The 15122-nt window shown below is 38.6% G+C and overlaps 1 protein-coding gene and 1 pseudogene across 2 annotated transcripts in view; one reads left to right on the top strand and one right to left on the bottom strand.

The window, feature by feature from the left end:
• The window catches only part of JADE3 (jade family PHD finger 3), a 169205-nt gene that overhangs the window by 27111 nt on the left and 126972 nt on the right, over positions 1 to 15122 (top strand). Inside the window, exon 1 of one of the 2 annotated variants that reach the window (XM_055081872.1) lies at positions 5059 to 5111. The exons of the other annotated variant lie outside the window; for it this stretch is intronic. Within the exon in view, the coding sequence (XP_054937847.1) occupies positions 5096 to 5111 (16 nt within the window). The 5' untranslated portion in view covers positions 5059 to 5095. Of the gene's footprint in view, positions 1 to 5058; positions 5112 to 15122 lie in introns of those variants that run through there. 2 annotated transcript variants of the gene reach the window in all.
• LOC102973808 (60S ribosomal protein L15-like) lies at positions 12958 to 13572 on the bottom strand (annotated as a pseudogene).

Genomic DNA, 15122 nt, shown 5'->3' with positions numbered 1-15122 from the left:
TGGCACATATATACAATGGAATATTACTCAGCCATAAAAAGAAACGAAATTGAGTTATTTGTAGTGAGGTGGATGGACCTAGAGTCTGTCATACAGAGTGAAGTAAGTCAGAAAGAGAAAAACAAATACCGTATGCTAACACATATATATGGAATCTAAAAAAAAAAAGGTCATGAAGAACCTTGGGGCAAGATGGGAATAAAGACTCAGACCTAATCGAGAATGGACTTGAGGATACGGGAAGGGGGAAGGGTAAGTTGGGACAAAGTGAGAGAGTGGCATGGACATATATACACTATGAAATGTAAAATATATAGCTAGTGGGAAGCAGCCGCATGGCACAGGGAGATCAGCTCGGTGCTTTGTTACCACCTAGAGGGGTGGGATAGGGAGGGCGGGCAGGAGGGAGATGCAAGAGGGAAGAGATATGGGGACATATGTATATGTATAACTGATTCACTTTGTTATAAAGCAGAAACTGGCACACCATTGGGAAGCAATTATACTCCAATAAAGATGTTTAATAAAACAAAATGGTATCATGGAGATAAGTAATTTAAAAAAATATAATCCATAGGTGTGATGTGTTTAGTAGGCAAGCCTTCAAAGCATGGTGTCCATGGGCGAAATTTTAAAAGTTGTCCTTAGGAACATTTAGATGTATGGGAGTCCTATATAATATCCAAAGATTGGACCAGATGCCCCCTTTTGATGGTTTTACTTGTCCTCCCAACATTAAAGCATCACGTTCACCAGAAATTTAGTGCATTGCTATACTTCATAAAGAAGCTGCAAATAGTAGCTCAGAATCAACTAACACTCGAGTGGTTGCTATATACCAGGCCCATGTGTAGGCACTCCTCAAGTGTATAAACCTGAGTACCTCCCCACAAAATAAGTAATTCGGATAATCACTAAATGATATTTTTGTACTTTTTTAAAAAGCTAACTGTTGAGGACACTGATGAGGCATGATTTCTTGGAACCCCCATGATATGAACCATCTATAATTTCTCAGATCCTACAAGAAAACACATCTTTTTACAGGAAACCGCCCCAGTTTTGAGGAGCACATTGAGGAGAGAATTGACAAAAACAGCATGCCCACTCAGATATCTCCCTAGAATACTATGTCATTAGAAAATGCAGTGGAGGTCCCTTTCTTGCATAACTGCTGCATGCTATGGTCTGGCTCAGTCTGAGCAAGCACCAAAGGCAGAGGAGATGTGTTTTCCCTTGGAGAACTTTTCCCTATCCTATGATGTATGCACAAAGGGCCACCCATTCACCTACTAGACAGTGGATAAAGCCCTGTATGTGTAAAGAGGAACCTAAATATCCTTTCTTTTCCTGTCTATTAGTTTCAGTTGTTTTGTAATGTTTTCACATGACACAATCCATCAACTGAGGAGAGTTCTTCACCTGGGATTTCAGGGCAACTAGGTGGAATAGAAGTCTTAAGCACACAGACTGGGAAGTCATCTCTGAACTGTTTCCTCACTGGCTCCCCTCCCCCAATACCACCAACAATCCAACACTCAAGTTTACCTGGAGCCTTTCCCCACAGCTGGATCATCCTGTCCTCTTCTTCCTGCCAATCCATCCTGCCTGGGGCAATTCCAAATTCTTGGAAATTCTATCTTAGGAGATTCTCCATCTCCCCAAAACCCACTCACTTGGATGTTATCCTCTGTGCCACATTCTCTCATTTTAAGTCTTGTCTTTTTTATTCACTTTGGCACCTAATGCCATATTTCCTTACTCTGTGACCTATTTCGTATACACATGACCTGAAGCTTTACAACTAGACTTCCCCTCCCGTAGTGATAGTAGAGCTTCAAATTCTCTACGTTCTGTCTCTCACAAATACCTGAAACAGAATTGTTGCCTGCTGGTTTTTTATTTTGTATTGAAGTATAGTTGATTTACAATTTTGTGTTAGTTTTAGGTGTACAGCAAAGTGATTCAGATACATTGTGTGTGTGTGTGTATATATATATATTTCAGATTATTTTCCTTTATAGGTTATTACAAAATATTGAGTATAGTTCCCTGAGCTATACAGTACGTCCTTGTTGGTTATCTATTTGCTGCCTGCTGTTTAATTAACAAACCAAACATCACTTCTCATTTTGTGTTTTAAAAAATTATGCATAATGTGTTCTGATGGCCACATAAATCCTGTGGAAAGCAGTAGTTTGGAAAAGAAATATACATTTTGCAGACTGTCAAAAGAAAACTGGTGTTTTCCTATGCTGCCACTGTGAAAAATGTGGCTATACAGTCTGCCTGGGCAGAGCATGGCTCCGTAGTTTAGATTACAGTCAAAACTGCAGGCAGCTTTTCCCTGGCTGCATCATGGTTTCTAGCCTCATCCATGATTCCTTGCCCACTTATAATGTTAAAGAGCACTAGGATTTTTCTTTCCAAATACAAACAAAACTTTGACTGTAAACAGTTGTATCCTACTTGTCTCACATGAAACTCGAGTCTTATACAGGAGAGAGGGGGGTGTGTTTGTGTGTGTTATGAACCTAAATTTAGCTCTCTCTAGGATAACCAATTCAATCCAGGATAAACATTTTTTTATACTTCTAAATAAACCTACCTGTAAAAGCTCCAATTATGCCCTTTAGTCCCTTGAGGAGAATCCATGTAGGCACTTGCCTTTAGGGAAACAGTCTCTAGGCTGATTTCTTGCCATGATCTCTGTTCCACTCCAGGTCAAACTCAACTTCCTTCCAAACTGCTGTTCATAAAGATGCAGGCTCTTAAAGGTCTCTTCACTATACCACCATACCCACTCCTGTCAGTAAGCTACCATGTACTCCTGGCTGCTCACTGCATAGTAGGTATGCCTGTACTCCTGAGAGCCTAGCAGGTAAAGTCCCCCACACCCAAGCATAACCTTTCCCACTATCATTACCGCTTATGTCTTAAATCCTCTTTTCCACCCACTCCACCCAAGTGTGCATTCACTAGAGTCTAAACATACCATGAGTCATCCTGCCACTCTGTCTGTACTGCCTCTGCCTGAAGTTCTCCACATTCCTCTGTTTGTTCTATCTGCACATTTCTCAGGATCCACTCAGAAGCTCATTTTTTTCACCTCAGTGGTTCCTTCCATCTCTCAAGGCCCACAGGACTATGTGCTCAACACTCATTTTCCCAAATGGAATGGTGTGATAGAGTGCTTAATGGCCACCAAGTCTTTTCATTTCTGTATATACACCACTTTACAGTGTGACTTTGCAGCTCCTCCCATCAGGAGGTAGAGTCTATTTCTCTACTCCTTGAATCTGTTCTTGTAACTCACTTTGGCCAATAAATGCAGCATGAGTAACTCTGGGTGACTTCTGAGCCTAGGTCTCAAGAAGTCTTGTAGCTTTCCTCTTCTCCCTGAGAATGCTGAAGCAACCATGTGAAGAAGCCCCAGCTAGTCTGCTGGAGGAAGAGAGATGATGTGGAGAAGGCCAGTCAACAGCCAAACATCAGACATGTGAGTGAGGCCATCTTAAATACTCAACCCTAGTCATATTGCCAGATGACTAACTTCATGAGGAACTCTTGGAAAGACTATAGCAGAAGAACCACTCAGCTGATTCTAGCCCAAATTGCTGACCCACAGAATTATGAGCAAGTAAAATGGTTGTTATTTTAAGTCACTAAATTTTGGGGTGATTTGTTATGCAGCAATAAATAACTGAAAGAGCAGGTTTTGTACTGCTGTATTCCTGGCATCTAGAGGGCATGTTCACGGTAGGTTGTCAGTAAGAGATTGCTGTGGATCACTGTCATCAAGGTGTCACTCCTCTTTACTTAGTAGACAACCAAGCTTCCTAATCCTCATGTCTCTCCCTGGCTCTCAAACAGTTCAAAGCTTGGGCTCAACACTGTCTTCCAGGGTGACACCTTGCAGTTCTTCACTCCACTGGACCAACATCCATTCATTTGCTCCCTTCATAGCCCTTTGACAGGTCATATCTTTCAGCTGCATGCTGCATCCCTCACTAATTACTTCGTTCACTAACCCTGAGGGGCCAACCCATGGACTGCCTCAATGCCATAAAGCTGTTCTCAACTTCCCAACCTTCCACCATCACTCTGAACCCGCACTACCTGATTCACATGTGCTTACAATTAGGAGAGACCTAAGAGATTGTCTAGGACAACCCCTTCCAGTTATGAATGAGGAAAGAAAGTCCCAGATAAGAAATAATAATAATAATAAATGTCTTATTCAAGGTCACATGATGGCAGTATCAATACCAGAATCCACATGTTATGCAGATTATTACCTAGTAGATTGCCTATTTGTGCTTGGGTTGTGTGTGTGCAGCTGTGCCCTGCAGTTTAGACTGTGGAAGTTCTTTGGAGAGAGGCATCATATCTTTTACTTCTCCTGCCTTTTCACACTCTCCTGCTATCTGCAAAGACTGACCAGTAACTACTGGACACGTCAGTAGTCAATAAATGCTTGTTGATTAATTGACATTTAAAAGGAAATTATGCTTGGAACTGTTCTGTATCTTGTTTTTGGTGGTAATTACAACCATAGGTATTTGTCAGAACTTGAACTGTACATTAAAAAGGGTAAATTAGGGCTTCCCTGGTGGCACAGTGGTTGAGAGTCCACTTGCCGATGCAGGGGACATGGGTTCGTGCCCCGGTCCGGGAAGATCCCACATGCCGCAGAGCGGCTGGGCCCATGAGCCATGGCCGCTGAGCCTGCGCGTCCGGAGCCTGTGCTTTGCAACGGGAGAGGCCACACCAGTGAGAGGCCCGCGTACTGCAAAAAAAAAAAAAAAAAAAGGTAAATTATACTGTGTATAAATTTTAAAAATAAGTTATAATTCAAAGCAATTATGCTGAAGAGATCTATTTATTTGATAAACGTGGCTAAATGTATAGGTAACGTATTACTGTGAGAAAAGAAATTTGGCCCTTTGAAAATAAATTTGTACATAATAGGCACTCAGTAATGTTAGTTTCCTTCCTTCTTGCGCACAAATGCTTCATGATTACCTGTCAAGACTGCTAAAGAAAGCATTCCTGCCCTAGGAGATGACTGATCTCAGATGACTTCTAAGATCCTATGATTGCTTTGAAAGGTAAATAAATGACTATTTTGAAACGCATGTGTAAAGTAAAATATAGAAGCGCTACTACACTATTCCAAAGGTGGGCCCCCTAGAACCTTAATTTTACTTCCAAAGACTTAGACTCAGGTATAAAACTATTAACCCTCTGTTAATAGAAATTATTTTAAAACTTAAAAAATAATACAAAAGGACGACCAAATGTCCTTTCGTTGTCATTCTGGAGCATTGACTGAGAGGGCCACCCAAGGATTATTTAGTTCTCTAGGGGATTACATCTTTGTTTGGCTTATTATTCACTAATGATTAGGGTCCAGACTTTTTTTTTTTTTTTTGCGGTACGCGGGCCTCTTACTGTTGTGGCCTCTCCCGTTGCGGAGCACAGGCTCCAGATGCGCAGGCTCAGCGGCCATGGCTCACGAGCCCAGCCGCTCCGCGGCATGTGGGATCCTCCCGGACCGGGGCACGAACCCGTGCCCCCTGCATCGGCAGGCGGACTCCCAACCACTGCACCACCAGGGAAGCCCAGGTCCAGGCTTTTTGAAATGACATGTTAACTTAAAGATTTTTGTCTGGTAGAGATGAAAAAAATTTCTGTTTGGTAGAAGAAATAATCCCAAAGACTATGGATTAACTGTCCTATAGTGCATTAACCACTTTTCTATCTAATTTAGCTATATTATTCTAGCATTTTTATTTTCAGTATCTATATATACTGAATCTCTCAAATATTCTTTGAATCAGCCTTACATAATGCTGGGTCCCTCACTAATAAATTAGTCTTTGACGTGTGTTCATTCTGTATTTGTATGTGAGTCATGTTCTTAATTTTGAAAATTATATTGTAATTATATATATTATATTATACCCCGAACATCCTACAACATTGTCTGTGGACCATGCCCCATCCTGTACAAAGTCCCTGATATCTACTACTGACTGCTGGTTTTAATGCTGTAAGAGCACCTTGAAATACCTTTGTGATCATGCTGGTACCTGAAGAGGTCTTCTCAGGAAAAAAACTGGATACCTCTGCAGGTGCTCAAGAAAACTGCAGAAAGACTTTCTGTAACTACTCTCACAAAATGAGAAACTGATGTCTTTCCTATCATGTTACTCTTCTATCTATAAACCGAGAGGATGACATTAAGAGCCTTTGTTTTAGAGATCCAGAACAAATAGACTCACACTGGGCCCTTCTTTCCTGTCAAACACTATTCCTATAATCCGCTTTTGCTAGTAATGGCCATAAAATAACTATATTGGAGCAATAAAAATTGATAAACTACCAGCTGCCTCAAAAATCTAATAGCTTTGGCAAAATATACTGCAGCTTGTTGTGATAGAGCATCCTTTTCCCTAACAGGTTTTATTTTAACACTTGCCTTTTCACACTACTGGATAGTATAATCAAATTAACAAATTCAGCAAATGATCAGTGAGCTCCAGGCACTAGACACTGCTCAGCCCTGACTACCCTCACCCCCTTCCCCAGGCAGGCTCAACTAGTACTCAGTGTCAATCATTGGTTTGCAGTTGTCCAGGATGAAAATGGAGAATAGAGCCCAAATGGAGGGTTGCAATCTGCCCTGTCAGCACCCAAAAGATTTAAAATGGAGTCAAGCAAAAGAATGGATCTCTTTCACATTAATAAAATTTAATGATCTACAACACCACTGAGTATTAAATGCATACAGATTTGAAACATCCTGAGAAATAGGAAGAGTGGGTTAAAACGTGGTTCACAAACAAACTGGTATTTATAAATATTCTGAATCAGCTTGACAACTTTATTGAAAGAGGTATGAAACAAATATCTTCCAATAAACACTCAAACTCAGAAGTAATCGAAATATGGTGCCCATTCATACAAAGACCAAAGTTCCAAGTTTCCATGCAGCGTAGGGAATCCTCTGCAAAGGAAGTCTGAACCAACATTCTAAAACACCAAGGAGGAGGGGGTGAAGTGGGTTGAGGATATAGAACAGGAGTAGGAGTAATTTTTTCAACCTACTTTTCCCCTGGTGATTATTAAAACAAAATTCTGTAATATTTCACAATAGAATGTTTTTGAAAAAATAATCTGTTTGGGCCAGCTTCTGCCTTGGGATGTAGGGAGCTGGAAGTAGTGTTGCTCTTACCCTTACAATTAGCCAAACTAAATTAAAATTCATGACTTTTATTGAGCCCATCAGAGGAGTATTTTACTCAAGTATTTGTTGAGAGGAGTATTTGTTCAAGTATTTTGCTTTAATTTAAATTTGGTAGTTTGTTTTCTTGCTGTGGTGTTTTGAGAGTTTTGTTTTGTTTTGTTTGGCTGCACTGTGCAGCATGTGGGATCTTAGTTCCCCGACCAGGGATTGAACCCACATCCCCTGCATTGGAAGCGCAGGGGCTTAACCACTGGACTGCCGGGGAAGTCTGAGAGTTTTTTTTTGTTTGTTTTTAATATTCTGAATAAAAATCCTTTGTTGGTTATGTGATTTATCAGTAAATATTTTCTCTACATCTGTGGCTTGGTTTTTTATTCTCTTAATGGTGTCATTCACCAAGCAAGATTTTAATTTTGATGAAGTCCAATTTATCATTTTTTAAAAGGACTCATGTCTGAGAACTCTTATATTAACCCTAGATCATGAAGATTTTCTCCTATGTTTTCTTCTAAAAGTTTTGTAGTTATGTTTTACATTTATATATGTGCCTATTTCGAGTTAATCTTTGTACATGATGTGAAGTTTAGGTGGAGATCTGTTTTTTACATATGGGTGTCTAATTGTTCCCACACTGTTCGTTCAAAAGACTATCCTTCCTCCTTTAAATTGCTTTTGCACCTGTTTCAAAAATCAGTTGCCTATATTTATGTAGGTCAATATCTTAACTCTCTCTTTTGTTCCATTGTTCTGTTTTTATCACTTCATTAATACCACTGTCTTGATTACTGTAGCTTTATATTATGCCTTAAAATCAGTGTGTTTCTCCAACTTCATTCTTCTTTTTAAAATTTGTTTTAGCTATTCTAGATCTTTTGCTGTTCTTTATAAATTTTAGAATCATCTTGTCTATATTTACAAAAAATCCTACTGGCATTTTTGTTTGAATTAGGCTAAATCTAATGATGAATCTGATGACTTTGGGGAGAAATGACATCTTTAATATGCTGAATCTTCCACCACATGAATATAGTATATTTCTCCATTTCTTTAGATTTTCTTTGATTTTTTCATGGAAGCATCTATGTTTTGTAGTGTTCAGCATAGAGATCCTGTACATGTTTTGTTAGATATATACCTGAATGTTTCATTTCTTTGGAGTTGTTGTAAATGATATATTTTTTTTAAAGATTCAGTTTCTAGTTGTTTATTGCCACCATATAGAAATATGATTGATTTTTGTATTGACCTTATATCCTGCTTCCTTGCTAAGCTGTTAGTTATAGGACTTAAAAAAATAGATTTCTCTGATATATTCTAAGCAAACAATCATGCTGTTTAGGAGTAGGGATACTTTCATTTCTTTCTTTCAATCTGTATACCTTTTATATATTTTTTGTCCCTTTTTGCACAGGCTAAGACTTCTAGTATGATGTTTAATAGAAGTGATGAGAGAGCACAGCTTTTTCTTATTTCACCTTTAAGTTCTTTATCAAGTTGAGGAAGTTCCCTTCTATTCCTAGTATGCTGAGAGTTTCTATTATGAATGCATTTTGAATTTTGAAAAATGGTTTTGTCCTCATCAACTGATATTATCATTTGGTTTTTCTTTTTTAGACTTAATATGTTGATTACATTGATTGATTTTCAAATATTGAACCTGCTTTTCATTCCTAGGAGAAACCCCACTTGGTTGTAGGGTTTTATATATTGCTGTTAGATTTGCTAATATTTTGTTGAGGGTATTTGCTTTTATATTCATGAGGGATATTGGTCTATAGTTTTCTTTTTTGTATTATGTTTGTCTGGGTTTGGTATCAGGGCTTCATAAAATGAGTTGGGAAAGATTCTATCCTCTCCTATTTTCTGGAAGAGATCTTGCAGAATTGGTGTTATCTTTTCTTTTTTTATTTTTTTACTTTATATTTAATAATTTATTCAATACTCATATCAATCCTATAAGTACAATACTATTATTTTCCCCTTTTGAACCAATAATGAAACATTCTGAAGCACAGAAATGTTAACAGTTTCCCAAGAGCACAGAATTAGTAAGTGACTGAGCAGAGATTAAAATTCAGGAAGTCTGGGCTTTCCTGGTGGTGCAGTGGTTGAGAATCTGCCTGCCGATGCAGGGGACACGGGTTCGTGCCTTGGTCCAGGGAGATCCCACATGCCACGGAGTGGCTAGGCCCGTGAGCCATGGCCGCTGAGCCTGCGCGTCCGGAGCCTGTGCTCCTCAATGGGAGAGGCCACAACAGTGAGAGGCCCACGTACCGAAAAAAACAAACAAACAAAAAAGAGGCTTCCCTGGTGGCGCAGTGGTTGAGAATCTGCCTGCTAACGCAGGGGACACGGGTTCGAGCCCTGGTCTGGGAAGATCCCACATGCTGCGGAGCAACTAGGCCCGTGAGCCACAACTACTGAGCCTGCACGTCTGGAGCCTGTGCTCCGCAACAAGAGAGGCCGCAATAGTGAGAGGCCCGCGCACGGCGATGAAGAGTGGCCCCCCGCTTGCCACAACTAGAGAAAGCCCTCGCACAGAAATGAAGTCCCAACATAGCCAGAAGTAAATAAATAAATAAATAAAATAAAAAGTAACTGTACCATTTAACAAAAAAAGGAATCTTTTTAAAAAAAATTCAGGAAGTCTGACTGTAGTCCCTGTGCCATAACCACTTGCCTATAAAATGGTGTTATCTTTTCTTTAAATGTTTGTTGGAATTTGCCAGTGAAACCATCTGGGCCTGGGCATTTATTTTAAAAAAGATTTTTAGCTGTGAATTTAATTTCCTTAATAGATGGGTCATTATTCAGGTTACCTGTTTCATCTTCAATGAGTTTTAGTAGTTTGTGGTTTTCGAGCAGTCTGTCCATTTCATTTAAGCTGTTTAACTTATATGTGTAGAGTTATTCATGGTGGTATCCCCTTATTATCTTTTTATGTCTGCAGGGTCTATAGTAATAATCTCCTCTTTCATTCCTCATATTGGTAATTTGCTCTTTTTTTTCTTTCTCAGTTTTGCTAGAGGTTTATCCATTTTTTTGATCTTTTCAAAGGACCAGCTTTTGTTTTCATTTATTTTTCTCTGTTGTTTTTCTGTTTTCAGCTTCATTGATTTCTGCTTTATCTTATTTCCTTTTTCTGCTTGCTTTGAGTTTATTTTGCTCTTTTTCTAGGTTCCTAAGTGGGAAGCATAGATTACAGCTGACCCTTGAACAACAGGGGTATGAACTGTGCAGGTCCACTTATATATGGATTATTTTCAATAGTAAATACTACGGTACTACTACACGATCCACATGGTTGGGTGAATCCACAGATGTGAAACTGCCAATACAGAGGAACTGAGGTTATGGAGGAACCATGGATAGGGAAGGCTGACAATAAGTTAGATATGGATTTTTGACTGTGCAGAGGTTTGGCACCTCTGCCCCCTGATTGTTCAAGGGTCACCTGTATTTATATGAGAGATTTTTTTCCCTAAAATATCATTTACTGCTATGAATTTCCCTCTAAGCCCACAAATTGAGTTATGTTGTATTTTCATTTTTCTTTAATTAAAAATATTTTCTAATTTCCCTTAAAAGTTTCTCTTTGATTAATGGGTTACTTAGATATATGATATCCAATAGCCAAGTGTTTGGAGCTTTTCCTCTTATCTCTCTGTTGTCGATTTCTATTTTATTTCCTTTATGGTCAGGGAACATATTCTGTATGATTTCAGTTCTTTTATATTTGAGGTTTGTTTTGTGACCCAGGATGTGATCTGTCTTGTTGAAAGAATATATATTCTGCAATTGTTGGATAGAGTGTTCTGTACCTATAAGCTAATTCCACTTGGTTGATAATAGTGTTCAGTTCTTACATATTCTTGCTGATTTTCTGTCTGCTAGTTCTATATATTAATTAGAGAGGAATGTTGACGTCTCCAACTATAATTGTGGATTTTTCTCCTTCTAATTTTAGATCTGACAGTTCTTGCTTCACATATTTTGAAGCACTGTTGTTAGGTGTTTACACATTTAGGATTGTTAAGTCTTTGGGGTGAATTAACCCTTTTAGCATTTTGACATGTCTCTTTATATCCCACTTTATCCTTTCTTTTTAGTTTAATAGACATTTATTCTATTATTATGTATAGTTGAACAAGCTCTACACACAAAATTATATGGTTTAAGACTTTTCTTTTTGAGTGGGAAGAAATTTGGGTCTCAAAACGTTTTGCGAGCCTGCTATATGTTTTCTGGAAATCATTAAGTGGACCTTTCAAGACCCTTGAAGAAAATATGAGAAAAATTGGTTCAAGAAAACCAGCAATTAGATTTCAGAATTAACCTACCTGTTAAGATAGCAAACCAAGAATTGGAAAGAATTGGGGCAATTCCTCTTCCATATTTCCTATACACTCAAATCCACCCTGGGAAACAGAACATGATGCAAGCAGAATGTGGTGGTATGCCCAGCCACAACTGGTGGCCTGGCAAGTTTGTGGAATGGTGAGGCTCTTGAGGGTAGTTTGAGCAGGGATGAGAAAAATAACTGTAGACAACACATAAAATTGGAAACCAATTGAACTTGTATTGACACCAACTACATGACTTTTCTCAGTATCCTTATGGGAATGGATAAAGTGGCTTGACCCAAAATAACACTGATTAGACTTAGCAGTGTTACTTTTAAATAAAACCAGCCCTGTTTTCCCCTCTGTGGTGGCTTAGAGAGTTCATAATGGTCACAAACTAATATTACAGATAAAACATTTAAAATTTTGATCCAAGCTTTTTCTGTCCTCCCACACTTGAAAGGTATCTGATGGACACCAATTTCCCAATCCTAGCATTACTAGCTTACAAACCTTAGGGCTAATTAACTCCCTTCTCATTTACCTAATGTTCAATTTCCATCAGTTTCAGTATACACCAGTGTAAATACCATGACAATTTTGCATGAAGTTCAGTGTTCTACAGATCCCAGTCCTGGGATTAAACCAGTAGCTCCCATCTTTTATGTGAACATCAGTGGTACCATGGAGGCCAAGGCAGTTTAATTTAGGTTAACCAGGATGTTTTCATTTGTAAGAGAACCCTCTTGCAACAGGTTTATTCAATTCTCTTAAAAATGGTGACACTACTTTTCACCTTTCGGAAGCAGCTGTTACATAAATGGAATATTAGATTAAGTCTAAAAATGTGGGCCCTAGTCACCTTTCATTGTTTTTCTGCATATGATCCTGATAAAGGATCAGGACATCCTTCACATTTCCAAGGAAAATCCAATTTAATAAGTTTGTCCTTGCCAAACTCCATAAAACAGCCACTTTAAAGTAAACCAGCAGAGCATTGCATCACCCCAATAAAGCTGTACGTTTCATCACATGCATCAACAAATCTACATGGCTAGTTTCTGCACTCCTCTTTTCCAGAATTTACTTTACACCTATTGTACCAAACAGCATTTTAAACACGGACATATCAACTCCCTAATAAAGCAAAGACAAAGGCATTTCCCTTATTAGAAACAAGATACACCATCACTTAAAGTCTTCAAACATTATTGCACTTTAATTTTCATAATTTGACAATGCATTCAATGAAGTAATCTGGAGACAACTAGTTTTAACAGACAAATTAAAAAACACCTTTAAGCGGACATGAATGTCTTAAGTTGTTTATTAGGTTAGAATTTTACAAACATTACTTATATATTAGCGGTAATGGTAGAGCTGGAGAGTATTGCGCCTTCTCCAAGCTGCATGGCGATAACCACCAATAGTGTGGTGGGACTTGTGGCCCTTTCCAAGGCCGCAGCTCTTTCTGCCTGCAGATGTCAGCCCCCACATCTCCCTGTGCTTGTGGACTGGTTTGGTGATCCACTGGGTGACAGGGTTTCTTCTGATAGCTTTATGGAATGGATCAATGATGATAACCTCAAAAAACTTGTAAGTAGAATCTTCACCAACCCAGTAAGAATTCAGGACCCTTAGGGCCCCACAGTGACGTCCATTTCACTCCTTGGCAACAGAATGAAGGCTTCGAGCAAACTTGAGCTGGTTGACACCATGATGGAGAGGCTTGCCATAGGTGGCACCATTAGGAACTGGGCATTTGCAGTCACCACAGCACACACGAATCCAATATATGACATAACCTTGCTTGGCCTTGTAGCCCAGCCTGTGTACCTTGTCAGGCTGGGTGGGGCAGAGGGCCCTCTGCAGTGCAGAGAGCTGGCGGTACTGCCAGCAGTGCACCCTGAGCAGAAAGCAAATTATGTGGGACTGCTTCTTCCTCCATAGCTCCTGGATGTACTAGCAAGTGCCCATCTCGGCTCACCTGATGGCTGCCACCAGACAGAAAGGCTCACTTTATCCTTGTAATTTTCTTTGCTCTGAATTCTTTCTTTTGATCAGCATTTGCATGATATCTTGTTTCATCTTTTACTTTTCATCTACCTATATCATTATATTTTAAATGATTTTCTTATAGTCTTTGTGGTGGGATCATGTTTTTTAAATCTGTTCTGACAGTCTCTGTCTTTTAATTGTATGTTTAGACCATTCCACTTAATGTAGTTATTGATATGCTTGGTTTAAACCTACCATTTTATTATTTCTTTTCTTTGTGTTATACCTCTGTTATTATTTCCTCTCTTTTCCACTTTCCTGCCTTTTGGGTTATTTGAACATTTTTTAGTGCTCCATTTTAATTAATCTGTGATTTTTGAGTTTATCTCTTTGCATATCTTTTGTGGTTACTCTAGTGATTATAATATACATATTTAGCCTTGCACAGTCTACTTAGAATCAGTACTTTACCACTTCAAGAGTCATGCAGAAACCTTACACCCTGTAGGTCCCTTTACCCTCTCCCCTTTATATTATAGTTGTCTTATATATTACATCTACACATACTGAAAATCCCTTCACACATTCTTATTGTTTTTGCTATCAGCTGCCAAACATATTTTAAGTAATTCAAGAGAAGAACAGTCTGTTATATCTACCCACATTTTACAATTTATATTGCTGTTCCTTCATTCCTAATGTGCTAAATTTCTTTCTGCTATAATTTCCCAACTGGCTGAAGAACTTCCTCTAGCAGTTCTTTTAGAGCAGATTGCTGGCTATAAATTGTCATTCCTGAAAGATATTTTTGCTGGATATAGAATTATGTGTTGACAGTTATTTTTTCCCCACACTTCAAACATGTGCCATTTCCTTATGACCTCCATGGTTTCTGATAAAAGAAATCCACTGTAATTCGAATTGTTATACCCCTATAAGGTGATGTATTTTTCCTCTGGCTGCTTTCAAGATTTTTTTCTTTGTATTATGTTCAGCAGTTTGATTTGGATATGTCTGGAAACGGGTTTCTTTAGGTTTATTCTGTTTGGGGTTTTTCACTGCTCAGGCTATTCAAAGTCTCATAAGTAGGCTCTGGATCCAGAAGAGATTGGAATAATAATGACAAAAAACTTCTTTTGAAAGTATCTTTGCTTTGTAGGGACCTGCACACAGTAGAAATAGAAATATTTTCTGTATATCCCAGACAGAATTTAACATTAGTAAATTATAGTTGTAACTCCTGCTCCCTTTCAGTGATGTGGAAGATTGTTGCAAATGAACTAGAATGGAGAGAATTGAGCTCCAGAGAGAATGAGTGAGTTCTGTAGTTTTACACACCTAGTAAGTTGCAGGTCTATAAGTAAGTTGCAGGTCTATAAGTTAGTGTTCAAGTTCTGTTTACACTACTATAATATGTTCCTATGCACTTATAGAATTTGTCCCTCCTCCTAAACTGAAACTTTAGCAATAAGTTTATGGTGAGATGCTCGTTTGAAATGTCTACTTTTTTTTTTTTTTTTTTTTTTTTT

The sequence above is a fragment of the Physeter macrocephalus genome, chromosome 21, assembly GCF_002837175.3.
Source record: "Physeter macrocephalus isolate SW-GA chromosome 21, ASM283717v5, whole genome shotgun sequence".
In the NCBI taxonomy this organism is placed as follows: Eukaryota; Metazoa; Chordata; class Mammalia; order Artiodactyla; family Physeteridae; genus Physeter; species Physeter macrocephalus.
The sequence above is the reverse complement of the archived record's forward strand: the minus strand, read 5'-3'. Positions and strand labels throughout refer to the sequence as shown.